The sequence below is a fragment of the Aythya marila genome (genome assembly GCF_965140915.1).
Source record: "Aythya marila genome assembly, chromosome: 8".
NCBI lineage: Eukaryota > Metazoa > Chordata > Aves > Anseriformes > Anatidae > Aythya > Aythya marila.
Window position 1 is genome coordinate 12,195,213 of NC_139049.1, and position 27,418 is coordinate 12,222,630.

General features: G+C 38.0%; 2 protein-coding genes across 4 annotated transcripts in view; one reads left to right on the forward strand and one right to left on the reverse strand.

Annotated features, from left to right (window-relative positions):
• Positions 1-27,418, reverse strand: part of RALGPS2 (Ral GEF with PH domain and SH3 binding motif 2) — a 143,949-nt gene that overhangs the window by 32,439 nt on the left and 84,092 nt on the right. For all 3 annotated transcript variants that reach the window (XM_082766206.1, XM_082766207.1, XM_082766205.1), the window contains 2 exons: positions 3,043-3,180; positions 2,044-2,134 (listed from right to left, as the gene is read on the reverse strand). In XM_082766206.1, coding sequence (XP_082622332.1) covers positions 2,044-2,134; positions 3,043-3,180 — 229 coding nt within the window. The remainder of the gene's footprint in view (positions 1-2,043; positions 2,135-3,042; positions 3,181-27,418) is intronic.
• Positions 5,807-25,533, forward strand: ANGPTL1 (angiopoietin like 1). The gene is made up of 5 exons (XM_082765586.1): positions 5,807-6,121; positions 12,462-13,317; positions 18,377-18,570; positions 21,212-21,482; positions 22,523-25,533. Exons 2-5 carry the CDS (start codon positions 12,492-12,494, stop codon positions 22,708-22,710), a joined length of 1,479 nt encoding a protein of 492 aa, XP_082621712.1. The 5' UTR covers positions 5,807-6,121; positions 12,462-12,491; the 3' UTR covers positions 22,711-25,533.

Sequence of the window (27,418 nt, forward strand, 5' to 3'; positions counted from 1 at the left end):
GCATCAAAAATTTGTCAGGAAATAGAAACATGCAAAAAGAAGGTGTTTGACAAATGCACACACAAACAAACAAAACACATACTAAGTTTACAACAGAAAACTTCTTGTTTTGTAATTGCAACACTGTGACCTTAATAAAATCTTGCATGTTATATTTAGCACACATTATTTGCAAACATTTCTTTGTTTAGGTGGAAAAACACTATTGCAGCAACACTCTGCACTCAGAAAATGACGTGCTAGGGCACAGTGTAGTAATTTAACCTATTGCTTTGGCTCATATAGACCAGGACATGCTTGCAATACCATGCTGAAGAAGGTTCACAGACAACAGCAAAACCTTGACTACAGCAAAGCACTGCAACATCTTCTGCAGCAGGGAACTGTGCCATTGCCCCTCATCTGGCATAAAGCATTTAGACTCACTACACTTCATATGCTGATTTTTTTCCAATAGTGGGACAAGCCATTTGCCTTTACTATTATAAAAGCCAAAATCGTTCTCAGGCATTTTGGAAGATACATTATCAACTTGACTGCATCAATAATTCAAGCTTTTTCTAAAGCAGGCACTTTAAAATGCTGTTTCCAGTAGTACTGTAAAGGGGGCAGAGTCCAGAACTCCAGAACGATCAAACATCTCACTTGCACAATTTGCATATAGAACTTTTGAAATTAGCAGGCTTGGGAAAGCCTACTGTTTAATTTTGGGGAGAATAAGTTTGACGGCTCCTCTCCTCATCACTAGACAGTTTAGCAACAATTCATTACAATTTTAAAGTTCAATTTTCTTAAATAAAATCCTTCAGCAAGAAAAAACACATACTCAATTCACAATGACTGTTCTCTAACTTCAGCCTTTTAGCAGACACCACGGAACACAAAGAATAGCCACTTTTACTCTAAGTGACTCTTCAAAATACACTCTTCTCCTACAGCAGAAATTACTTTGGAGACTGATACAGCATGTGGGTGTAAAAAGAGACTTTCTGAATAGCAGTCCTGCTTCTGCACTACTTGTAATTGTCTCTGTTTCCCTGCTATCCAAGCTTGGGTTGTATAGGCTGAAGAGGCTGTAGTTCCTTCAGCAATAATGTTCCCACCAGTACAAGATTCCTGCCTAGGGAAGAAGGAAGGTGGGGTGGGGGATCCATGAAAGCAAGAACCAGACACTGCAGTTAAACTTTTTTCCTTCAAATGCTTGACCACAAAGCTTTATTTTGTGATAACCTGCCCCCTTAGCATACATACCCCTCACACCGTTAGAACACAGCCAACCAATTTCTATACAACTCAGGTGACAAACGTCCCGGGCAGGCAGGATGGGAATGGGCAGGGAACCTCCTCAAGCAGATGAGCCAGCACTAAACAGAAACTTTCTTCATATGCAACAGATCTGCTTTAGGTTGCTTCCTCTCCCTGGAGCTTATTCTCATCTCTTGCCAGAGACTTCCATCCTCCCATTTTGCTGGATGCCAAATCACTTAATACAGCAATAATCTTTTCATTAAGGAATAAAAGCCTCTGCTCGGGGTGGTATACTTTGGAAAGGACAGATGTATAACATCTCACTTGTCAAAAACCAAGTGTTTGTTTTACGCTGCATAACCTAATCCAAGGACAGAAATATAAAATGAGGATTTATAAAAGTTAAACCCTTCAGTAAGAACTTGGGACTGCACACAGATGACTTTATTCTGACGAAAAATGACAGCCTAGCTCCATTCTGTTCAGTCAGTAAGATAAATCCCTTGAAAGAGTGTTGCATGTGAGACACAAGAATGGAGTCTCCACTGGAGAACACTCAGAGGGGTCTGCAGATTAAATACAATCAAATACACAAAAGGAAGACAATGTGCCATCCAGCATGCTGAAAATTAACTTATCTTAGCAAAGGACCCTCCCTGCTGTAACTCTCCCACTTTCAACAGATGCACTGGAGACACAATTGCTTGCTGTAAGCAGAATCTTAAAAGTGACGTGCTTTGTGTTATGAAGTTATTTTGTCATTAATTACAGTCAGTCACAGCATTTCATACTTACTTGTAATTGTCATCTTCTACAAACTTTTGTAGTTCTTCTATGTACTGAACTGAGTTTAGATATTTTTGGACATGAGGCAACAGAGGAATATCTGGAGAACAGATGACATTCATTATCACTGTACCGTTCATTAAGCAAAGTTATTTTCCAGAAATTATTTAAACAGAATCAGATCCCTTGCCTTTTTATGGGAGAGAGGTACAAACTACAAACCCTACTGCTGTTGACATGTTGTCCTTCATACAAATTCTCATGCACTGAGCTGATATTCCCCACATAAGTAAAGCCAGGTATGTTTCCCCATAGAGCACTCTGAGATGCTCTGCTTATCAGAGTATGTTGAAGGGAAAAGCCACAGAGAACCCCTAGCCAAAGTGAAGTCCCAAACCTATAGGACTGCATATGAGAACATCACAGCTCACATTCTCATTATACTGAGCTTTCAGTGGAGCCAAAATCCTGTGCTAATATCATATTCTGCCATCATAAATGCAGCCTTACAACTTTACTAGAAATTGAAGAGAAGGACTGTAAAGGAGACCACCTTTGAAGAAAGAATACATTATCTGATCTATGAACAGCACTATAAAGTCCAAAAGACAAGTTGTACACACTTTATTATCTCCAGTAAAAGAACTTTTCTGAAAACAATCCTACTACTTTTATAATTCATTGTCACAAAGTTATGGATGACAGATTCAAGTTTACAATGTGCTAGCAAAACTACTATTAAATACAACGTATTCCACATTTTTCTTCAAAAAATATGTATTGCAAAAATGCAAGAAAAAGGGAATTTTATATTTTCTCTTCATGTCGATGCTCTATCACAACCAACAATGTCAGAATAAACTTCTACAACAGTTTTGCACTGCGAAGGTATGGGAGAGTCATAATGACACAAGTTGGTTGGGCCTTGCTTGCACAGTATTATGAAAGACAAGTATTGAAACTTTTAACATTGCTCTTTAATGGTGAAATATTTGCACGCTAGCTTACCATATTCGCACGACTGCTGTAAATCTGAGATAATTCGGAGGATGTTGTTCATTAAATTTGTTCTTTGCTCACTTTCCAGGATGCTCCCTGTTGATGGGTATGCAGAATCGATATACGTCAAGTCTGACAGATAAATACCTGGGTAAGACCAGAATGAAAAATTTCTTTAGTGTCTCACACTTACCAAAAAAAAAAAATCATCAAGAATATTTTACTTTCATTTCCTAGTGTGCAAAGAAACTGACAACAGCATTGCCTCAATACATTATTTTGGCTGTGCCTGAGAAATCATTTCATCAAGATCTGTGAAAGCCTTCAAACCTCAAAGCAAAACAGTAATAGAGCTTGGACTGTCATGGAAGTACATCACCCTTGTCTTGGGTGGAATTTGCACTTCCCTCCATCACTAATCCTTACTTCTGTTAGTCTTACCTCAGCTGTATTTGCAGATGCCATGTGTAAGCACAGCTAATTTTCCGTGCCACCCTGGACAGCAAGTCACAATGGGACACAGAGAGCATCCTTTTCTCCTGCATCACACCAGGCATGTATTAACTGACTGTCTTCACCAGGGACAGTGTCTTTAACAGTTTTACATTTAGAAATAATTACAACAGCAAGCAGAAGTACTCATGAACCTAATCTGCTGTACTACCAACTATTTGTTCCCTTGACAAATGGGAGCATAGTGAACACGCAGAACTAAAATACATGATCAAAATTACTAATGATTTTAGGCAATCTACTATTTCATTCCTCCAACTCAGCAAAAAAAAAAAAATAACAGAAGGAAAAAACATATCTGCAACTTCAACCTGAGTAGAAACTCAAACTCAAAGATAACTGGGAAAAGATAACTAGGCAAGAAGTGCACGCACACTGAAATGCAGCGTGAATTCTGCAGCTTCTGCTAGCTGTAACTGCTGAAACCCAACAGACATGTTTTTAGGTCTCTAGGGCTTCTGCTGACTTTCTTCTTTACACCAGCACCGTAATCTTACTGTTCTTTCAAACCCTTAATAATGCAGAGAGGAAAACCCTTCTCCTTACATATTAATGTTAAAAACTGCTTATTTTAATTCTAAATAAAACTTGGTTTCTAGAACTTCACCCAAATTCTAATCGTTCTTGTTTCAATTAAGTGAAACATCCAGACCAACTAACCCTACCATGAAAAAGCAACTGCTCTTCTGCATCTTCCACAACACAGAGACCCTACTAATATCTAAAATCTAATATCCAAACCTAAATAATATTGTCAAGAAACTTGTTTCAGTATTAGGGAATTTCTGAAAGTATATTTTGCTTCACACTCAGCCTTGTATAAGCAGAATCATAACAAGAAGCGTGGCTTTACAGGTGGAAGACTATTAATACAAGCTCACCAGAGCAGCAGTTGTGTTTGTGTAGCACCTCACCAGCACAGTCCTCAGCGTGAGCTGGGAAACTCTGGGCATCCCTCCAAAATCAACACACACACGCGCGTGTGCGCGCACACACACAGAAACAAATTAAAATACTTGTGGTTGAAAGGTGGCATATAAAAAAGTGAATAAAAAGGTATTACACATGACCTGATCTACTACTAAAATTCTCTATTTTCTATTCTGCTCAAATCAGCTTATTAAAAGATAGAAAGAATGATCAGAAAGATCACATACATTCCTATTGCAATGCTACCTAGTCTGCGTAAGCCATCCTGAACTTGGCTTTGCTCAGCAGTGTCCACATGGGCCTTAAAAATCCCAAACCTGCTTGATCCTCCATGGAAAGCAGTAAATCATGCTTATTGATCGAAGAGATTCACTGTGAGAAGCACCTGCAGTGTTACGCATGATTTTACAACCCAATCTTTCTGAGTGACTTGTCCCATCAAGCATGGATTTTTCTTTCAGCTACACCAAGAGCTCTTCCATAGAGAGCTATCCCCTAAGATTATTTGATGCATTTTTATAAAGTCTAAAGCAGTTCTGAAAGCATACAAAGGTAGCTCTTGCAAAAGGAACCGGTGTGTTCTTTGTGAAGGAACCAGAGAGATCACTAAAAGTGAAGTGAATGCGCACAAGTGCTGCCCAGCTCGACACAACTGCGTTCTGCGCTCCTCGCAGGGCATCACCTCTGCAGCTTTTGCTACTTCTAACGCTCATCAGATGTTATCAAATATTCTGATACCTACCCAAAATCATCCCACACAGCTTTAACGTTTTCCACATGCAGCAGGGACTTCATGCGTTTAACAACTCAAACTGTTTCCTATTAAGTGAACGTCAAGAATTGAATGCAACGTTCTGTTGAACATTCTCCCGGCCTATAAATGGTTCATTTTTCCTGTTGTATCCAGCCAGGCTGCCCCTTTTATTCCCAGCAACACAAATTGAGTTTTATCAGCCTGAAAGAATCTTTCTTCTAAATGAAGCCCAGCACTGTAATAACTTGAAAGGCATCTTTAGGCAGCGTAGTAAAAATGTTTGATTTGTAATTGCCTGCTGAACTCTTGCACAGTCTGTTGCCATATGGTACCCTCCCTTCGGCTGGCAAACAATCTGCCCTTGTTCGGGACTCCTTGGCCTCCCTACCCCCTCCCTTTTCTGGAGGGTATGGATAGGAAATCCGAAGGAGGAGTTTCTTCTGCTTTCCGTGTGTTGGCGGTGACATCATAGGTGGGCTGAACGGCTACGTCTGGTGTGTGTTTGTTTAAAAAAACTGTCCAAATGTGATGTATATGGAATCTGGGTCAGCTGTAGCTGGTTAGTGCACTTCTGCATGTGAGAGTAAAACACTGCAGTTTCAAAGAGGCATTGCTTTCTTTTTTTTTTCTGGAATAAAACATACTGGAACTTTTTTCCCCCCCCTCGTTATTATTTTTAAATGATTTAAATAGCTCAGTCATCGCATGGAGAAACCCAATTCCTCAGTACAGCTTGGATCTAACAGAGAAAGACAAAAGCAGTTTTCAACTCCAACTGCAGATTAACAATCCACAACATCGGGTAACACAGAGACAACGCGACTTGGCCTCTGGATTCTCCATCTACCACAGAAGCAAAACAGCTGCAAGATTCCCCCCACCCCCCCCTTGGTAAGTTTTAATGTTATTCTTTCTTGCAAGTCTAATTTTGAGCTATTTGTGAATTGTACACGCATCTACCATCCACATACAATTGTGAACAAACAGATCTCTCAGCCTGAGAACGGTTTGACAGCTAAAATATAAAACCCGCTTTTGTGGCATTCGGTAGACTTTGGAAACTTGGAAAGAATTAAAAAGCACTCTGCCTAACTCATTCCAGTTGGAAGTTTCAGTCGCTTAGCTGTAAATCTTCTGTAAATTTTATGTTCTATAAAGTTACAGAAAATCAGTGCTACCAGATTCTTTGTTAAGCATGTAATTTAGATATTGTGAACATATTAATGGGAAATTCAGATCCCATGAGAAAGCAAAAGCCAAAGTTTCTATCGACTTTAGGGAAGCTCGATTTTGCCCAGCACTAATGCACAGACCTAGCATTACTAGAAAATGGACACCTCAATAAAAGTACTGTAAAATAACTAGTAAACCAGTGCACATCTCTAAGTAGCAATAACCTTTTCAACTAAAGTTTTAATTATGTTACTCCTGAGTAGTAGAAGTAGTCTGAGTTGTACAATCAACCAAGAAACTTGAGCCATACAGTGCTTCAGAAAATAATTAAGTCTGCAGCACAAACAATTATGGAAATGAAAATCCAAAGAAATTGCTGTAATGGACACTAACCCCTTCCTTGAAAGGTTTGTGGAATGAGAGAGAAGTTAACTGTAACTTAATTTAGCAGTAATTTGTTTCCAAATAGTTTCATAAAAATGAAATGCAACATGCAAGGCAACAGTGGAAAATAAGTGGAAAAGAGAGGGTTTTGTTACAGTTCTATAGGGGTGGTGGGAGAGGGGGAAAGACACAGTTTCAAAGTCAATGATTAAAACACAAATGCTTTCACAAACCCAGGACGAAGGTATGGAAGAAAAAAGAACTTGTTAAACCGATTTTATATTTCTTGCCTTTCTTCATACTGACTTTGTAATGAGAGTACAGTAAATAATCCAGGACAATGGAAAAGCATTTAAGTTACGTGTTCATATTAAACTCTCAGCAATGTCTGGCACAATAAGAGAGAACGAAGGGGGTGACTCTAAAAGAAGAGACACAGTGTTATGGAAAAAAATAAAATTTAGGAGTTATGGAATGAAAAAGTCTGAAGCAGTCTTGACAAACAGAAAGATGGATCCTTTCCAAGTTCTTAAGCCCTTTTTCTTACTATTCTTTTGTGCTTCTTACACATTAAAGGGAACAACCTAAGTAACGACAACAAAAACATTTGAAATCTACATTATGTGCTTTGGACGCCAGTCTCCATTCATTCATTATTCCCCAAGCTTTTGATTTACATTACTTCGAACAATTCCTAAATCTTTTCCAAATGAAAACAGCTGAGTCAATAACTTTAAAGCAATAAAATGGCAACATGCAAGATTTTAACTCCTTCTCCTTTGCTGTCTTCCAACTTTAGAGTTGAAATTTTGAAATGCTTCATTTTGAACAAATAATGGACTGCTAATATTATGGTGTTGCCGCTAGAATGCTCTCATACACGATGGAAAAATATGCCGTGTAAACTTTGGCCAATAACTACATGGCTATTATCAGGTTTTAATTATTGTTTTACTGGGCTCAACTGGCTGTTCATAACATGCCCTATTAGTCTGGTCCTTGCAATTTATACAGCGATGAATGAAGCCCAAGTTCCTTCAGCAAACTGCGCCAGATGATTGATGCCTTCCGTATCTGTTCCACAGAGAACCCTGGAGGCCCCAAGTAACACATCTACAAACACAAAATGCGCCAGTCTATTGTACCTGCTTTTTAAAATGCTCTCACCAAATGTTACTGGTATGCATTTACAAACGGAAAGGAATCCTCACATTAAAAAAATTCACCAAAAAGCTAGAAATATTATGATATTGCACTGTGTTTTGAGTATCTTGTATGACAAAGTTTGCAAACCTCTTCTGCAGAGCATTTCTAAGAGTCTATCATTTGTAGAATGACACACTGGCAGCAACTGCTTCAAAACCACCTGAATATTTTTAGATGGCCTTTTCTAAAAGGGATCAGATTCCGGTTCATCTAACAGTAGAATTCTGCAAATCAATATGTTATATATCTGACAAACAAAACCCAACAATGTATTGTTCCTGGATTCCAGTCAACACAACTGAAAGCAATCCCGTTATTCCACCAAAGGCAGAATGACTTAGTGGAGAAGCACTTGTTTATACAGGGAAAATTAATTTACAAAAATACTCATACATCAGAAATCCATGTGAACGCTTCTTCTATAGTGTTTTCCTCACAGCAATACGACTTGTAATGCTATGAACCCACTTCTAAACTAAAAACCACACAAAGGCTGTGCTTATTTATGTGGATATAAATAGCTTTAATTATTTTAGCTGCTTAGATAATGCTTAACATAAAACGAAGTACACCTAACATCAATAGTAGAGCTCCCTGATTAACTGCTGTTACATTCACAGGACCTTCCCTTTCACCATTATCGCTTAATTTCTCAAAAACAAAACAAAAACAACTGGCCGCTTTTCTTCCTGTTGTATGTGATGATAAATAGAGGCTTATGAAAAAGGGCACGCGCGGTATTTATCATCTGACCATATCCTTTTGACAGATCTTCTGGATAAAGATATGTACAGCACCATGCTTTCCATACATATTTACCTGCAATACTTCCCTTACATTCAGTCAGAGCAACCTACGTTGCCCAAGGATAAGTGATCTTCATCAGCTCTGAAAGAACAGATTTTCTAATTTGTGCCGTGGGTCTCCAAATTTCATTTCCCATTGGACATGAAATTCAAAGCAGTTCAGCAGAGAACAAATAGTTTGCTGTGCAGATATATATATATATTTTTAAAGTCAAATATATATTAGCTTTCACACTTCCCCATCCCTGCAACTCTAATGTTTATAAGCAATACAATATTTTTAGCTAACACAGCCCACGTTCTTGTAATTTCTCTGTAAAAATTAAAAATAGTAGCCACTACATTACTTTGCTCTATTAAATTGGAATTTTGTTCCTTTTAGCAATTTTTCAAGTAATAAAAACTAATTTTGGAAATAAGACTTTCATTTATGGGAATCAGTCTAGAAAAGAAACAAAGGAACAGCATTAAACTTAAAATGGTACTGAAACCCTATCCACAATTTTGAACATTTCCAACAAGATGATTATGAAGGCTGCATTGCTGAGTAGTTCTACATGTTTGTCTACTGCATCTGCAGAAGAACATCAGCACACTAGGACACAATCAAGGCCACTTCAGAAATCTGACACAAAACTGCTCAGCCCACAAACATGACAAAGTGACAGTCTATTCTAATTTCAAAAACATGACAGCTCATACAGAGTTAAATAACACATTTTAAAGTGATAGCATCTGTAATCACCATCTCTCTTGCTTACTTTTCAAGGTTTGCTTTTCAGGGGTATTTCACCAACACAAGCAACTCTAGACTTGCAGAAAGCCTTTAAGTCTCTGAGCCTCAGCTACTTTATCTCCTAGCAGTTATAAATCTAAACTGGGAACCTGTGACATAAGGCAGCTAATTAAAGAAAAACCTCCAACTACTTCCCAACTCTAATATTTGTCATTTTAAAGTCTTACATATTAGGCCATCATTTGGGGATATTCTGGATAAGCAGTTGATATTTTTTTAAGCTGCTTGCCCAGAACATCAGGAAATTTCTGAAACAGTATTTTCATTTCCTTCTAAGATGATTAAAACTCCAGGTAAATATCTTACACAGAACCAATTCTTGTATAACAAGTTCAGCATTACGCTGCTCAAACACCCCAAGCAACACCTTAAAACACTTGATTTTTTTCAATACCAAGATTTCCATGGAAGCACATATGTTACCTGCCCAGGTAGGTCTTCAGAAGCTGCTCATCTTTGCTTATCTGAATGAGTCAGTTGATTTCAAGATACTTCAATTACTTACAAGTTTTAAGGCATAACCTTGTGCAGCTGTTGCATTTGGTTATGCCACATTAGTCCATTTCATTGATTTTATGGCCTGACAGCACAGGTATTGACAAAGAAGTTCTACTTTTATCCAATACATACTCAAACCAAACTTAATGCTTAAAAGATATGTGGAAAGCAAACTGCTACAGCATACCTGGTCAGCTGGGGGGCTGCACTGCAAAACGTTTGTTTATTTTTTAAATATTCACTTCAGGTTTAATGTGTTTCAGGGGAAAAATATATTGCTTCCTCCCCTCCACCCCCTAGCCACTGATTATTTTAGTAACTGTATAGGGTCTTAAAAAAAACCTGCCACGGTCTAAACTGTTACTCACCTTTTTGGGCTATGAAGTAGCCACTATATATTGTGAAAAGAAATAGTAGAATAGTGATATACAGTTTCATTCTTTATGTGCCATAAAGTCACCTTTCCTGCTTCTGAACTTAAAACATTGAAAAATAATTTAAGGGACCTTGCAGAGGTGTCAAACTTTGGACAGTTAGTTCAACTCATCCTTCTCAAGTTAAACACCACACACAGACTTATTGCCCAGGTTTTTACCATGATTCATGAGAAAATTTAACCTAATGAACTTCCAACTCTGAGCACTGCCTAAGCGATTAATATTTTAAAGTCTGAAATTACCAAAGAAAAATACACAGCTAGCCCCTGAGAAATGCAATACTTTTCCCTTTTTTAACAGAAGGTATACCTTCAGCCGAAAAAGAGTAACGAAACTTGTAACCGAATTCTATTTCTGTAAAGAAAGTAACAGTCCGTATACCCAAACACTCATTACTACATCTTAAGAGTGAAATATACAGAAACAAATATTTAAATATAAATATTCTCAAGCTTTTATGTATTCCTTCCATTTTGTAAACTGTACTGTTTTCCATATTGTAAAGCAATCAATGATTTTCAAAATGCAAATATTTTCTTCTCTACAGCAGAGCTTGTAATACAACTGCCAACAAAATAAAGTTTATTTCTAGGCAACAATAAACTATTTGCTAAAGAAACCTAGAAATAATTCCTGATTGCATATGGAATCTTGTGAAATTTGCATCCACTGATCTTAACAGAGGCAAAAAATAAAGACTTGATAGATTTACTCTGAACAGATGTCACTTGCAGCAATAATATTAAAGCCAGCACCAGAATGTGGACCTGGCATCAAAGCCATCTTACCATTTGTAAAGCTGAAGGTTAAGGAAGCAGTACTCATCCTCTCTTCCATCAGGGTAACTGTTTCAGGATTGCAAATGCACTTAAACTTGATTTGGCAGGAACAATATGAAAATTACTAGCTTTCTCTGGGTCTATTTTATTCTTCTCTGCAATCACACAAAGGCCACTGCACCAGGCCTTGTACAGCTTCTAACATTAGACTGCAAAGGAAAGCCAGATCAGCAGCTGGCATCAGAGGGAAGAGCGATCTACTTGACAAGCCAAATTAAACATGTAATAGGAGGTGGTTTTCCCCCTAACTTTAGTGCTACCTTTGTTAATCACTTCAAATACTTGAAATCAAAGTGAAAAATGACTCTCAAACTATTTCTGTTTTTTTATCATTGCATTTTAGTTATTTAAACCGAGTTAAAAGAAATACGTTATTTTCTTAGCATGTGAATGAAACACTTCAGTGTGGTATTTAGATTGATAAAACACCCAACACTTCAGTGTTATTAGGATAAATACATTAAAAAATAGCTAAATAGGGATGCACAAGCACAGTTCAAACCATGCTACAGGCTTTCCTTATGAATTTGAAGTTGCTCGAATACATAATTTTCATCAACATTAAATACAACTATGTTTAGCTCATACCCTACCTAACATTAATGCTCAAAAGTAGTGTTATAGCAGGGTGCACGTGTGTATTTTACATATACTTTTCAAGTCTACCACGTTTGTGTGTACATAAACTTGAAAAACATGTGCATATACATAAGTATGTATAAAATATTTAAAAAGTATATGCCTACAGGTAAATACATGAACCTAACAAAAGAGCAGAAAAATGTACAATTGTACAAGTCCAAAATTTATGTATATTAAAGTTTTTGAAAAATAAGCACTGCCTCCCTACTTCCCTCTTCTGACTATATCCTGCAAGCACCATGTATGGCCTATAAGCTTGTCCTTTATTCGTAGGGAGTAGAAACCAACCTAATGTAACCTAATCTGAAGATTTCAAATGTTTGTCTACATGCGCATAAGCATGGCAAAACTCATCAGTTTAGGCAACCGAAGCACTACACCTGCTTCAGTTACAGCTGCCTTCATTAGAGCTCTAATTATTTCTAATTAAATCTTCCATATGTTCAACAGTCTTCTGAAGGTCATCATACCTGCTTCAGAATGAAGATATTTAAATGGACTTTGGGTGTGTTGTTGTTCCTACTGCTGTCTATCGGGCGCTGTACCGAACAATCAACGCTCAATAAGACATCCCAACGGAGGCATCCTCGTTCAGCAGACAGTGGAGAGGAAGGAAAGAAATGTGGTTACACCTTCCTGGTCCCTGAACAAAAGATCACAGGGCCAATTTGTGTGAATACTAACGAACCAGGCACTGGTAACAGAAAAGATGAAGTCACAAGAATGGACATAGAGAACTTGAAGGATGTGCTGTCCAAGCAAAAGCGGGAGATTGACATCTTGCAGTTGGTGGTGGATGTGGATGGAAACATCGTGAATGAAGTCAAGTTACTGAGGAAGGAAAGCCGTAATATGAACTCTCGGGTCACTCAACTCTATATGCAACTCTTGCATGAGATAATTCGAAAGCGTGATAACTCTCTTGAACTTTCCCAACTGGAAAACAAAGTCCTTAATGTTACAACAGAAATGTTGAAGATGGCAACAAAATACAAGGAGCTTGAAGTCAAATACGCAGCACTGACCGATCTTGTAAATAATCAGTCTGTGATTATCTCCCTCCTGGAAGAGCAGTGCTTGAGAATCTTCTCACGGCAGGACACCCATGGGTCTCCACCGCTTGTCCAGGTGGTGCCCCAGCACATTCCCAACAGTCAGCCATACACCCCCGTTCTTCTGGGAGGTAACGAGATACAGCGAGACCCGGGTTACCCTCGAGACAGAGATGTAAGACCACCGCCTGATCCAGCTACTTCGCCTACAAAGAGTCCTTTCAGAGTACCACCGCTGGCTTTAATTAACGAAGGTGAGTTACCTATCGTTTATCTAACCTGAGATTTCTCCGCTTCAGAGGGAAACTGTCCTGACTATAGAACTGGAAAGAAAAATTAAAGGTACCTGGTATAGCTAGTCCTTCCTGCCGATTGTGATTTTAAGCGATAGTTGCAGAAGATGAATTTGTTGAAATAGCTGATACTCAGAAATTCAATCTGAAGAATTAACGCCTTTGAGTCACAAAGTCTTGGGGCTTGCATCTCCAACTGGGTTGAAATGAAAAATTCATTCAGATGGAATGAAAATTCATTTTTAGTATATGCTTTCTAGTATTTACCACTCTCTTTGAAGATTCCTACTAGTTACATGTAACGGTAACTAGAAACAGTGAATGTCAGAAAAGATGATTAATCTTAAGTAGACAAAATTTTAAGCAGTTGTCCTGTATAGTTACACATATACATTTGCCAGAAGTCACTCCCTCTTAGAAGAATTTTACTCCTTAAATTCTGAACTGCTTTAAAATGAGCTTCTAAATCCACCAACACAGTGGTGGAATGAGGAATGACTCTGTCTGAAATATTCTAGAGATAAGTCTGAAAGGATAATTGAATGAAGGCTGGGTCTAATTAGATGCATTCAACTTTGAAAATTTAAAATGAGTAACTACATTCCCAGCAATCTGATGTCAGTAGGGGATGTCAAGTTAAATTAATACCATAAATATTATGAAAATACATTAAGGGGCTGTATCGCACCTTCATACATTACATTCTTTAGGCCATTACACAAATTCATTTATCACTAGAAACAAAAGTAGTGAAAGGAAAATTAACTACTGCTGAGATGCCCTGAATTCTGCCACAACTCTTACTTTATTAAAACTTTTTAAGGAAAAAAAAAAATAAAATAAAAGGACTCACAAAAATAAGCTACATTATACTCAGACATCCATACCAGCTCTTGCTCCTGACTTCCACTAGCTTGCATAGCAAAAGGGTTGTTTCTCCTCTTCCCTCCCCCCTTTTAAATTGCCTTTAGTCACAGTTGGAAATTCAGCTTGGTTCCTAAGATGAAGGCAAACATTTATTTGCGACTGTTCCACAACATTACAAACAACTAGCTGCTGCTGAGTTGTAGCGAACAACTATTTTTATTCAGGGTCTGCAGAACGTTCAGGCACAATCCCAATGAAAATGCCAGATGTCACGAGAATTTAAGTCACACATCATGACACAAAGGAAACAGCTAATATAAAAGCATTAACGTCCGGTCAGACAGCAAAAGCATAATTATAAAAAAAAAAAAAAAAAAAAAAAAAAAAAAAAAAAAGCGATTTCCTGCTTCCAAGAAAGCCCATGCTTCAAAGTTGTTTTTTATTTTGTTTTGTTTTTTTTAATGCATGTTTTTCTGTCTCATTATACGCCTGATGTACATATAAAAATGAAGCAATAGCACTAAATATTTTTCTCTAAACCATCTGCCAAGTGTTTTCACCAACCCCTTTATCCCTTCCGAGTTTGAACCCATTTTTCCAAGCGAACACAAAAGGAATCTTAGGAAACTTGTTTCAAGTTATTCAACTTTTTTTACTCAATATTTGTCTTGAGTTTGAAGCTTAAGTGCTTCTTGCAGTATCTTAGGGAAAATGAGGGTTGAGAGTTGCTACAGCTGGTAGACCATCAATCATCAAAACCAACCTGCAACACATTGCCTAGTTATTATCACTTTGGTTTGAAATGAAGGTAAGCATATTTAATGGTGTAGAGAAGCAAGATTCCCTCTGCCACAGAAAAGTGAAATTTCCAGTTAAAAGATCATGACTGTTTATAATGTATTAAGACGTCCAAAAAGACCAATAAAAACTAAACAGTCCTATCTAGAAACAGGACTGAAAAAGACACAATTATGACAGAATAAGCAACCAGACAAAAAAAAATCAGGAGCTTTTTCCAACTGTATTTGAAGAAGTCATAGTAAACAAATACTTGCACACACACAAATTTTACAAAAAGGTCAGTGCGCATTTTAAATTGGTGGGGATCAAAATGAAAAATATATAATTTACATTAAGATCGCTGTAGAAATTGAAGAAGAACGTTCCTGTGAATTACAGTTGCCACAGTTATCTAAATCCTTGCAGTAGGAGCCATCTCCCCCAGATTTTACTGCCACAGTGTAAGAAAATTTTAAACAAAGCTACAAAAAATCTACACACACAACCCACTCAACTGCTAATGTATCTCAGATATCAATGCAACTTGTTTTTTAAGCAGAGGTCCAGTGCTGTTTTTTTCTGGAGGGTGGGGGAGGATTTATTCTTTACTACTGACTAAAATCCTCCACATGAAGCTTACACAAGCATGGTTTATGTTATCTGTTCAAGATAACACTTGCCATCCTTAAAATAGTATTCAGCCAGCATTTTACTAAGATTCCAACTAGAAGTATTTCAATGCTTTCCCTCTCTAGCATTTAATTTACAATTGAATATGATGCATACTAAATCATAAATCTAAAACTTGATTTAGAAGTAAATTATTGATCAAGTCATCTCAGATTATTTAGAATTTATAATTAGTTAAAAACTATAACCAAAAAGTCAGTTTGTCCCAGCAGCTTAGTGCACACAGACTGTTACAGAAGATATGCAGGAAGTATTTATTCCTTACACAGGTAATACATTTTCAAACTGAATTTATAAAGGCAACAAGACTTTAAACAGTTATGACTCTTTTCATTAGCCAGAGAGGCTCTCCTCACACCAACACCTTGGCAAATCTTGTTCAGTGCAAATGCTGAGAAATGGATCTGTTCTAATACTAGGAATTTAAAATAATTAGATGTAATAAAACTTACTTTTCTACACACCAAAAGTTACAGGATTTGTTGGATTTCCTAATACTAAAAAAGCACAAGTTTGTCATCTTTATTGCAACGTTAACTTCCGATAAGCCCACGGACAAATCTAAGTATCAAAAAACAGATAAATTACATCCTGCGACCTTAATGCCAGCTAAATTTCAAGAACTTGGACTAGTACAATTTTGTCTGCCTCAAAAGCTACTTAATATCACTCCAAACATCTGCTCAGTTCTCTCATGCAGAAGTATGCCCTCAATACCTCCTCTAGAAGAAATCACAGGAAATAACACTTAACAGATCTAATTGAGCTATGTTCAATGTTTAATTAAAATTATTAAAAGCCTACTTCTCTGTTCACACTTCTTCTAATGCAATAATTGCTGGGCAGTAATACTTCTAGAATGACCTCCATGTTCAGTTGTACAGATCCCAGATTTTCTTTAGGTAATCAAGGACAGGAAATGAGGCTAACTTAGCCCAGGAAGCCCTCTGTACAAACGCTGCAATGTACACAATCTACACGGACCCTTTAATAGTGAGCAAAAAAAAAAAGCACAAGTATATCAAAGCTACATTATTTCTTTCCCAAGCTATTATTGCAAGCACTGTAAGAATGACAAAAACATCAAATGTTGACAGAGCAATATGCAGCAGGACTTCCAGCCATTGCTCAATGTCTGCAACATGCTTGCTAGCACCAATACAACCAAAAGCTGCAAGAAGTCACCTTCATTACACAAACTTTTTGCATGCTAATTAATATGAAATGTTCTACGGATTTCCTGCTAATTACAAACTTATGCATCTAGCAACTACTACCTTAAACTTACTTTTAAAAAAAGCGATTTTCAATTTGCTTTTGTCATGGAAAATTAATCTGCAGTGAAGGTCACTTCCACTCAACCTCTACTTTTAATTACAAAATAACCTCAACAGCAATCTTTTATGCTTCTTTGCACATTAGTTTCTTCTGTGAATGATGAGGGTTTTCTATGAACTTCCAAGCAGATTTGAGAAACTGAGCCTTAAAAAAAAATAAATAAATAAGGAAAGCAGTAGGTAATTTCCTTTTCAGATTAACTGAATTTGAATTTTCAAATACATTTAAGACATCCGCCACTTACTAGGCATCAGAACATATCCTGCTTTTCATTGCTTTTCTTTACTAAATAGCTGGTCTCTGATCAACTCAACTGACATAATGATACACATCAGACATTTAAAAAAAAAAAAAAAAAGCAGATGAAAATACTACCTAAAACTGAAAAACTGAAAGGCAAACTAGACAAAGCAAAGATTTTAAAGATTTTGGAAGTATTTAAGCTGCTGGCTTCTTACTAAATGCTCTTCTGTAAGTAGTATTTGTAAAACCAGTATTCATATAGTCCAAAATAGAGCTTTCAAGCAGCACTGTCAACTGCACGGTTCTTTATGATCATAACCCTGAAAACACATATGTGGGCCCTGTTGGCTGCTCAAAAGCCCTTTGCCACCACTTGCATATTTTCTTCTTCAGTGTCCATCTACATATTTCCCACATGGACAGAATTTGAAACTTGCACAGACTCCTACCTACCATTAGCAGGCTGCTCCTGGAACCAGGTAAGTACATAAAGGTTAAAGAGCGATGCAGCATAAGAATACTCTATCCCTAAATTCCACATCTGTAGGCTCTGGGAGTAAGTATTTCTTACAGAAGCTATCTACCACTGTGTGTTCAAGCATGGGGGGCTTCATTTTGGTTTGGGTGTTTTGTGTCTCGTTTTCTTGATTTTCAGCTTTGACCAGTTTCAAATGGGTGCCAAAATGCAATGAAATAAACTGTCATTTAACTTCTGTCTAACTGGTAAAGGAGAAAACAGTTAATAAAAACGGTAATTCCTGCATTTCTTCAACATCATGACCCAGAGAACAAATCTTCGACACAAACAGATAAAAATCAGGTGCTGGTAACTGAAGTGCATTATCTGTTTTGCAAAGTGATGTTATTTAAGATATATATACACATAGGATATTGATGTATATATATATATATATACACATATATATATTCACACACACATACACAGAGTTAGCTTTTTACACTGTGTTTCACAGTAGTTTTACCTTAATTGAATTATTGACTTTCCATTATGTCTAAGTCTTTCACTAATATATCAAATATCCTCAAACAACATGCACACCATAGCCAAGCTTGAATGCTTACTGTACTTCTTTTCAAAAAGGTCCATTCAAAGACTGCCAACAAGCCAAAGAAGCTGGGTATTCCAACAGCGGGATTTATATGATTAAGCCTGAAAACAGTAATGAACCGATGCAGCTATGGTGTGAGAACAGCTTGGACCCTGGAGGATGGGCAGTTATTCAGAAGAGGACAGATGGCTCTGTCAACTTTTTCAGGAACTGGGACAGTTACAAGGTAAACTCAAATTCTGAAAATCAGCAGCTTCGTTTTGGTGTGACAGTGACTATGCTATCAAGAAAGTACTAACGTTTCCAAAACAATTCTTCATTCCAAATGTTTCTACTGAATGATATAGTGAAGTGTTGGAAATAGCTAGTTGCTTAAGTTAGAAAGGAAATTCATCATCCAGAAGGGTCATTCCTCAGAGAGGGCTATATTTCAGTGGGAACGTTCCCTTTCACTGAAAGCATTACTTAACTTTGTATTGACTGACTTACAGTCTGAAATAGTCTGCATTTGTAATGCACAACAACAATGGCTGAGAGACATGCTATCCTAGACAGTGACTGGGAAGTTATTTATTACAAGGACCTAACTAAACACATGCTTTCTATTAACACACAGAGAACTATAATAAATACTGAAAAAACTTAACCATCTCCCCTATGAGTAAGCAATCACAGCCAGTAGAATTATTCATTTAGGCACAATAATAGATTTGTGGGATCACGGCCTCAACTTGAAAATATTCCTAGCAATGAATTTAAACTAGAAGAGTTTTAAACTAAAAGAGGGTATATTTAGACTAGATACAAGGAGGAAATTCTTTACTGTGAGGGTGGTGAGGCCCTGGCACAGGCTGCCCAGAGGAGCTGTGGCTGCCCCATCCGTGGCTGTGCCCAAGGCCAGGCTGGATGGGGCTGGGGGCAGCCTGGGCTGGTGGGAGGTGTCCCTGCCCATGGCTGGGAGCTGGAACTGGGTGGGCTTGAAAGTCCCTTCCAACCCAAACCATGCTGTGATAAAAGGAATCGACCTACACCTTGAAGATTACATTAGATAACTCCTGAACGTGTAAGGGCTGGTATGAGGGAAACACATTACCATGATATTATGCACTAGAAAACATAATACCTAGGGGAAAAAAAAAAAAAAAAAAAAGTCGCTTTGGAATAACTACATGCTAGACAAGAAATATGAACATCTTCTTATAATACTGTCCTAACTTCATTCATACAGGACAGAGTTTTTCCCTGTGACACTGTGCTCGCTTTAAATTGAGCTGCAATTCTCATGTGTTAATATTGAAGAGAAAACTAAGCCATGTTTAACTCAGTGAATATTCTGAAGATATCATATATGCAAAGAAAATGATAAGATTACTATGAGGATTTTCATTTTCTGCATTGCATTTGTAGAATTTTATCATTTTATCATCGTCCCAATTTAGAATTTTATCATCGTCCCAATGCCTGACCGCTCTTTCTGAGGAGAAATTTCTCTAATTTCCAACCTGAACCTCCCCTGGCACAACTTGAGGCCGTTCCCTCTAGTCCTATCACTAGTTACCTGTGAGAAGAGGCCGACCCCCAGCTCCCCACACCTTTCTTTCAGGCAGTTGCAGAGAGCACTGAGGTCTGCCCTGAGCCTCCTCTTCCCCAGCCCAAACACCCCCAGTTCCCTCAGCTGCCCCTCACAGGACTTGTGTCCCAAGCCCTTACCCAGCTTCGTAGCCCTTCTCTGGACACACTCCAGGGCCTCGATGTGCTTCTCGTAGTGAGGGGCCCAAAGCTGAACACAGCACTCGAGGTGCGGCCTTCACCAGAGCAGAGCACAGAGGGATGACCACCTGCCTGGCCCTGCAGGCTGCACTATTCCTGACATGAGCCAGGACACTGGTGGCCTTCTTGGTCACCTGGGCACACTGCTGGCTTATGTTCAGGTGAGCATTGACCAACACCCCCAGATCCTTTTCCTCTGCACAGCTTTCCAGCCACTCTACCCCAAGCCTGCAGGAGACGGGCACCACTTTCATTTTAGGCAGTGGTATGGATCCTACATCAACTTAATCGTAGAACTGCAGCTTGAGGTAGGGGCCTAGAACATTTCTTTACTGGAGAGAGACTTGCCCAGAAAGTGATTTCAAGTGGTATAAACTATATAATCGGTGACCTGAGAAAGAGGATAGGAAACCATCAGAACCTAGGAAGCCTAACAGGTAGCTATGATGGGAGAATGTACCTTCCTTCACTACAGCTCCAAACACTAACACCACTGGTTCGCTCGGGGATAAGAGACAACAGGCACGAAGTATCACTTCACAGATACCAAACTGGTAATTTGTGATTTCAAAGGAAAATTGTCTTTAGTTTTCATTTCTAGTGAGCCTAACAGAGAGTATAGATGAATTATGTGATAAAATTGACACTAAAAATCAATGCTAGCTGCACAGAAAAGCAATAAAAATTTTGTTACCTGAAAAATTGAAATTGTTGATCCATAATCACCTTTTCCAACCTAGAAACATACCCCATTACAATTCATTGTTCATACATTTTTATAAATCCCTTAACTTAGCCAAAAATGTTTTTTCTGCTCCTGTTCTCTCACCCTTTATCTTGAGAAGAGGAGATCATAGAAAACAGACAATCTTGCTACCTTTGCTGATTCTGGTACTACCTCGTGTTGCTGTAGCAGTCCAATTGAATCAGTGGCCAAAGGCAGCAAAATAAAGCATTTAAATGCATGTGTCAAGCAGTCATTCTGAAGCTTAAATGGTTACAGTACCCCAGTTCCGTTGGTTTATACTACTCATGCTGAAAAAAATTTGATGACCAAGATAAACTAAGCAAATATCACCTTCTGATCTTCTATACAGAAAGGATTTGGAAACATTGATGGAGAATACTGGCTGGGACTAGAAAACATTTACATGCTTACCAATCAGGATAACTACAGACTACTGATTGAATTAGAGGACTGGAGCAATAAGAAGGTCTATGCAGAATACAGCAGTTTCCGCTTGGAGCCCGAAAATGAGTTCTACAGGCTACGCTTAGGAACATACCAAGGAAACGCAGGCGATTCCATGATATGGCACAACGGAAAGCAGTTTACAACACTGGACAGAGACAGGGATATGTATTCAGGTAAGGTAACTGGTATGTACTTGAAAAACAAATACAGTAATCCCGTTAGTGATATCACCTTTAAAGAAGGAATTAATACAGATAAAGTACTCAAATTCTGACAGAGCAATTCTAAAAGATGCTTCAAATAGGTAGAAACAACAAATTGCATTGACAGGGTCCCACTCAAGCCACTTCACGGTTCAGAAATTTCAATTCTATTATCCTCACTGCAGACACACTTGAGCAAGCTTTACAGTTAGCTCAACGACAACCTTGTCATTTACCTGTGATTCTGTGCAGTCAGAGTACCTTCCCAGGTGATCTCTCAGCGAGTAGCGAGGGGGTCATCAAACAACAACCTCCATGAACAAAAGCTTCTGAACAGCACAGAAAGACCTGCATCTGGGAATAGGCTTAGTCATGTACCGATACATAAGAAATGAGCAGATGACTTAATTTTATTCTCCTTACTGAAGAACAGTTATTTTTGCTTCTTTTCTACTCTCTCTACCTTCCCCTTAAAGCCTTAGTGGTAAAAGAAACGTTGCAGAGTGTAATAATTCATCTCCACTGAATAATAATTCTTCGCTTTTTCCTCAACTGTCAATAACCATGAAGATAGACAAACATTGCAAGCCCTTGAAGAAGCCTCTAAGAGTAAATGCATCAGTTACAAGCAGCTTTGTCGAACTGTGGACCTGAGCGCTCCTTGGGACCACATCACGTCACATTACTTCCACTGAAGTATTTCTAAACAGCACATAACCTGAGTGCTTTAAATGCTAGCTCACAGAGAAGCATTACTGGTATTCTGAAGAGAGTTGGTCTCCTTAGTTTTCAGCTGCCTTGTTAAGTACTGTGTTAATAATCTTCCCTCTAAGCAACAGGTGTTAGAACAGAACACATAATTTAGGTAGAAGCAGCAACTGATAGGACCACAACATAATACGAAGTGCCAAGAAGTCCCCGCTAAGAATAAGAACATGAAAGTGTTTGCTGATCTTTAGCATTTCTCCTCTTTGAACACTGAGGTTTAATGATTTCTCTCTGCTCCACAGGAAACTGCGCTCATTTCCACAAAGGCGGCTGGTGGTACAACGCGTGCGCACATTCGAATCTCAATGGCGTCTGGTACAGAGGCGGCCACTACAGGAGCAAGTATCAGGATGGGATATTTTGGGCTGAGTACCGGGGAGGTTCCTACTCCTTGAAAGCAGTTCAGATGATGATCAGACCTATAGACTGAGGAGGAAAATCCCACAGTGCTCAAGCAATCAAGTATAAACTTCTCAGCGCTTGAGTTCCAGAAAAATAAAATGTTACTTTAAAATCATTATTTTGCACAATCTGCCCCTGCAAAATGCAGGCCTATGATTTTCCTGTCTTTTTCCCAAGTTGTGTTCCCCATCCCACCTCCCCTTTTTTTCCCCCCCCACGGAAACTTTTTCTACTGTAAACGACAGTGTTTTTTTTAAACATACATTCACAAAAGCAAATGTTCACATTTGCAAAGCGTATTTATCTTTTTTCAAGTCCAACATACTTTATGCAAACAGTCATTAAGGCTGGTAAAAAAAAATCCAGAAAAATGACAAGATATAAGCTTTTTCAGTTAAAAAGCTTATGCTTTTTCAGGTCAGCTCAACCCTTAAATGTAAATATGTGAAATGACATTGTCTTGCTTTAATGTGAAAATCGATTAGTTATTTAACAATTTATTTAAAAACGTTGGTATTACTTTCAATGAAAATCTGACTTCACATTACTGTTTAAGATTTACTCCAGGAAGCTACCCAAAAAATTGAAGGCATTCTAGCTATCCAGCTAAGGGAGGTTTTTCAACCAATAATTATTTCAAAATGAAGTGGTTAATTAAACATAAAATATAAAATTTCTTAATGGTGTAGAAAATTCCTTAAGACCTGCATATCCTGCCTTCTGTAGAATACTTACACAGTGTTCTACATGTAAGAAAAAGAAATGAATTGTATGAAGTAGTTGATAAACTCAAGACAACCAAACTGATTGATTTTTTTAATTTTTTTTTTTTTTTTAAACTTTCCCCTTTCAAACATCCTACTTAAACAAAAACATCTCTTGATACTTTGAACTTAGATGGCAAAATGAAAAGTCCTGATAATAAAATCATGGCTTGACACTTGGAGACCCCTCTCCTGCTCCAGTTAGGAGTGATGAGGTCTGAACAGATGTCCACATGCAGTGGTTTACAGGACCACATCTCTGCATATTAACAGAAGTTTTCCTCCAACACAGCTTTCTGCTGACATAGATTAGGAACTAGCTCCGAGTGTATTCTCCCTGCCACCCCCAAACTTGGACTGCTCTTACAACATATTTCCTCTTCCCCTCTGTAGGTACTACTGTGATATTCTCTATTAAATTTTTTGCCTTCTGGGTATCTATTTCCACTGGGATTAATATGTAATTTTCCCAACTTTTAAGAAATGCCATAAAAGATACTTCCAAAAATCTGAAACAAAATGTTCACTTTAGGTACTAGAGTCTATACAATAAGAAGGAAGATTTTAGTCTCAAAGAGATTCAGTAACCGTAATTAGCTATACAGTTTATCTAATTTAATCTGATACCACGCAAAATTAATATGTTCTGAATTGTAACCAATGCATTTGTTTGGCACTTCATGTATTCCTTCAGAATCTTAAATAACTTTGTCCCTGTTTAACCTAAGAAACACTAATAGAAGAAACTAATATTGTCGTTATGTTTAAATTAATCAATACCTAATGTTGTTGTCTGAATTGATTGATACCAACAGCTACGAAAAACACTGTTTGCAATTCAAAGGAGAGAAAATAACATTTTGGTTTCAAAACACATTCTCTAGATAAAGCTTCACTGATATGGCTGCAAGGGTTGTAGTTAGACTTTTGGTCAAAGCTAACGCGTCTCTGTGTTTCATCAATATTTAAGTGAGGGCAGGGGAAGGGGAAAAAAAAGACGATCAGTCCCAACATATTTCATTCCCAAATTGCAAGAATTTTAACTGGCACAAATGTTTAAGATTACAATTCTGATATTGGTCTTCACATAAGGAGTATGTTTGTAACAAATGTTGTACAGCGTTCTATAAAATTCTTTTTAATTGCAAATGCTTGAAATTCAGACCATCTGTAGTCTCTTTTTTCTATGATAGCTGGTTAGAAAAGCAATTCAAGTAAATTTAAAAACTGAAAATGCCCTTTGAAATGAAATGGTCTTTAATGAACACTTTTGTCAGCTCTAGTTGCTTCAACCTACAGATTGGGTCTCCTTGGAAGAGATCTTACTCTACCACAAGAATCTACTGCCTGCTACAAAAATATTGTTTATTCAGAACAGTCAGTGAAAGGTGTATTTTGCAGCCACCCCCTCAAGTGAAATTAGCTGGCAATCAGCCTTTAATCTTATATATTAGAGCCTGAAATAGTCTCCCTTGATTTAAAACTACAGAATGAAGTTAACTAAAAATGACTATAAACATACCTAGAAAATTCCGACTACACAAATGCTGTGCTCTTAGAGGAAAGAATTCATGTTAAGTTGCCAGTTCGTGATTGTGAGAAGGGACAGTGTGACACCTCTTCCTCAGGTTGGCTCGCACTGCATAATACTTTACACTACTTTCAGATACCTGCAATTCTATCAGTTCTTAATGTTTGGTTCGAATCTTCTAAAGCAGGGTAAGCAACTCAGAAATCTTCATATTTTATTTCACATTTTTCTGAAATGCTTTTCAGAAGAGGATGTAGCATCCCTCAAGTTTTTTGCACTGGACATTCAGGAGCCATCTGTCACTGCAGGACAGAGCTTTCACCATTCGTGCACTCTCAGTCCAAATATAACTAAATAGACCTTGAAAAAGTTTAACCTGTACTAAAGCCTGAAACAGTTTGCAAAAATATCTCCAAAGTCTATTTGCAAGCATTATCACTGAGCTGAATATTCAGCAGATGGATACTTTAATAACCTACCTGTTTTTTCCATTTCTGGATATAGTTCCTGAAAGACAACTGTAAGGAAATATTTCACAGGGTAGTACTGCTTAGTTAAATAAAAAACTTACTTCAAGAGACGACTCAATTGTTTCATTGTGCAACCTCAGATTTGTCAGAATTCCACTGAAAGAACCCTTTTGAGAAAGTATTTTCGTTCTGAGACAAAACACAACATCCTCCACATAGTTCCCATTTGTCTGGCTACTTTAGTGGGCCAGGTGATGCAACAGTGATGACCTACCCCAGAGCAGGTAATGACTTCATGCTGCACAATTCTATTGCCATCATACACCTAATATTGCTCTCCCATTTAAGCTGGAGAGCCCACACCGATGTGCTGCTCTTCACTTGCACTTCTAGAACTTCGGAATCAAGTCAATTTTCTCATTGCTGCAAAATTTTTTATTATTTCTTTTTCCCCCTAGTTAAGTGTAGAAGAACATCTTTACCTTGTCCACGGCAAGCAAGCTGTGGTAAGTAGTAAGAAAACAATCAGTACTTCTGTGGCTCAAAAAGCATTTCCATCACAAAGACCACACAAGAAAACATTTAAGCTTTACACTACTATGCTAAGACAGTTGAGAAAAAAACTCTGCACAAATATTTGGTGCCATGGCCAGTCTAGCGAACTCTGAAAGGTAAAACACTCATCCCGGGATTCTCAGCTGAGATCTCTTAATGTGCTCCCTTTCCCGATGACCTTCCAACAGAGTCCTTCTTGACCTGGGCCAGCATTACTGTGGTAGGGGTTTGTGATGACAAATGTTGCTCTGTGGAAGACTCGATTCTCCACACTCTTCTAAAAAGCAGTTTGAGAGAACAGTAACTTTGGGATCGCTGCGTCACCCCTGAAAGGGATCCCTGCTCCAACCCTCCTTTCTCTGGGAAAGGAAGCTGGGTTACTTCTGTTCCATATGACACATAGATTAATGGAAATGCCTTGGGAACAGAATTTTTAGAAGTCATATTTCTGCAAATCTACTCATGTCTTACTGGAGATTAAAGCTCTGATCAGATGAGAAAACTTGGACTCAACAGCCAACCTTCCAAGATAGATCCATGTTTATCATGCCCGTAGTTGCAAAGCAATTTTGTTCTTTTTGCCACATATTTAAATCTTACAGAATTAATTTGAGAGGGAGTGCATCACTAGGTGTTTCCTATTTCTCTGGAGAATTTAAGAAAAAAAACTTGAGAAACACTTTACGTCTTCAGTGAGAATTCATGCTGTATGAAACCAGGCCACAAAACGTTCTTTAACTACAGCTGGTCACAGCAAAAAGCATTAACCCCCTCCTTCTTTCTAAACAGAAAAATATGTATTTGACCTCCATAAATTATCAAGTCAATCCTAAAGCTTACTCTAAACCAAAAGTTGCACAAGAGTTTTCTCAGGTATAAAGAGGAAAACATCTGTAACAGAACAAAACTTGCTTTGCAACATTTTTGTTGTCTTTTAATTATACACTGGCAGGTATTAAGGCAGTATTTTTAAAACGTCGGACACCAAATGCACCCAATCTTAAAGATTTCTCTGTATAGCAGTTAAGTTGCAGAAGACCATAATGGCAAGGGACAGAGTATCATGAGACTTGGAAAAATCTGAGAGCGGGTTGGCTTGAGACTTTCTAATTGGCAAGGAAACAATTTGAGCCTGGCTTCACATTTCATAAATCACAGCATATAGGTAAAAAGCTTCTGGACAGCTAGAAACTCCATTTCAGAAGCATAGAGACCGCATGTCCTACACATGTGCACATGGAAGGGGAAGCCACAAAATGGTACGTTTAATCACATCACACTCTAGTTGGCTTCTTTGTCCCTTTTAATTCAAGCCTAGTTCAAATAGCTATGTCAACAGCTGGGGTAGTATGTGATCGTGTACCACACTGGCACTTCTCACACCTGCACTTCAGACAAAATGGGCTCACGCTGAGT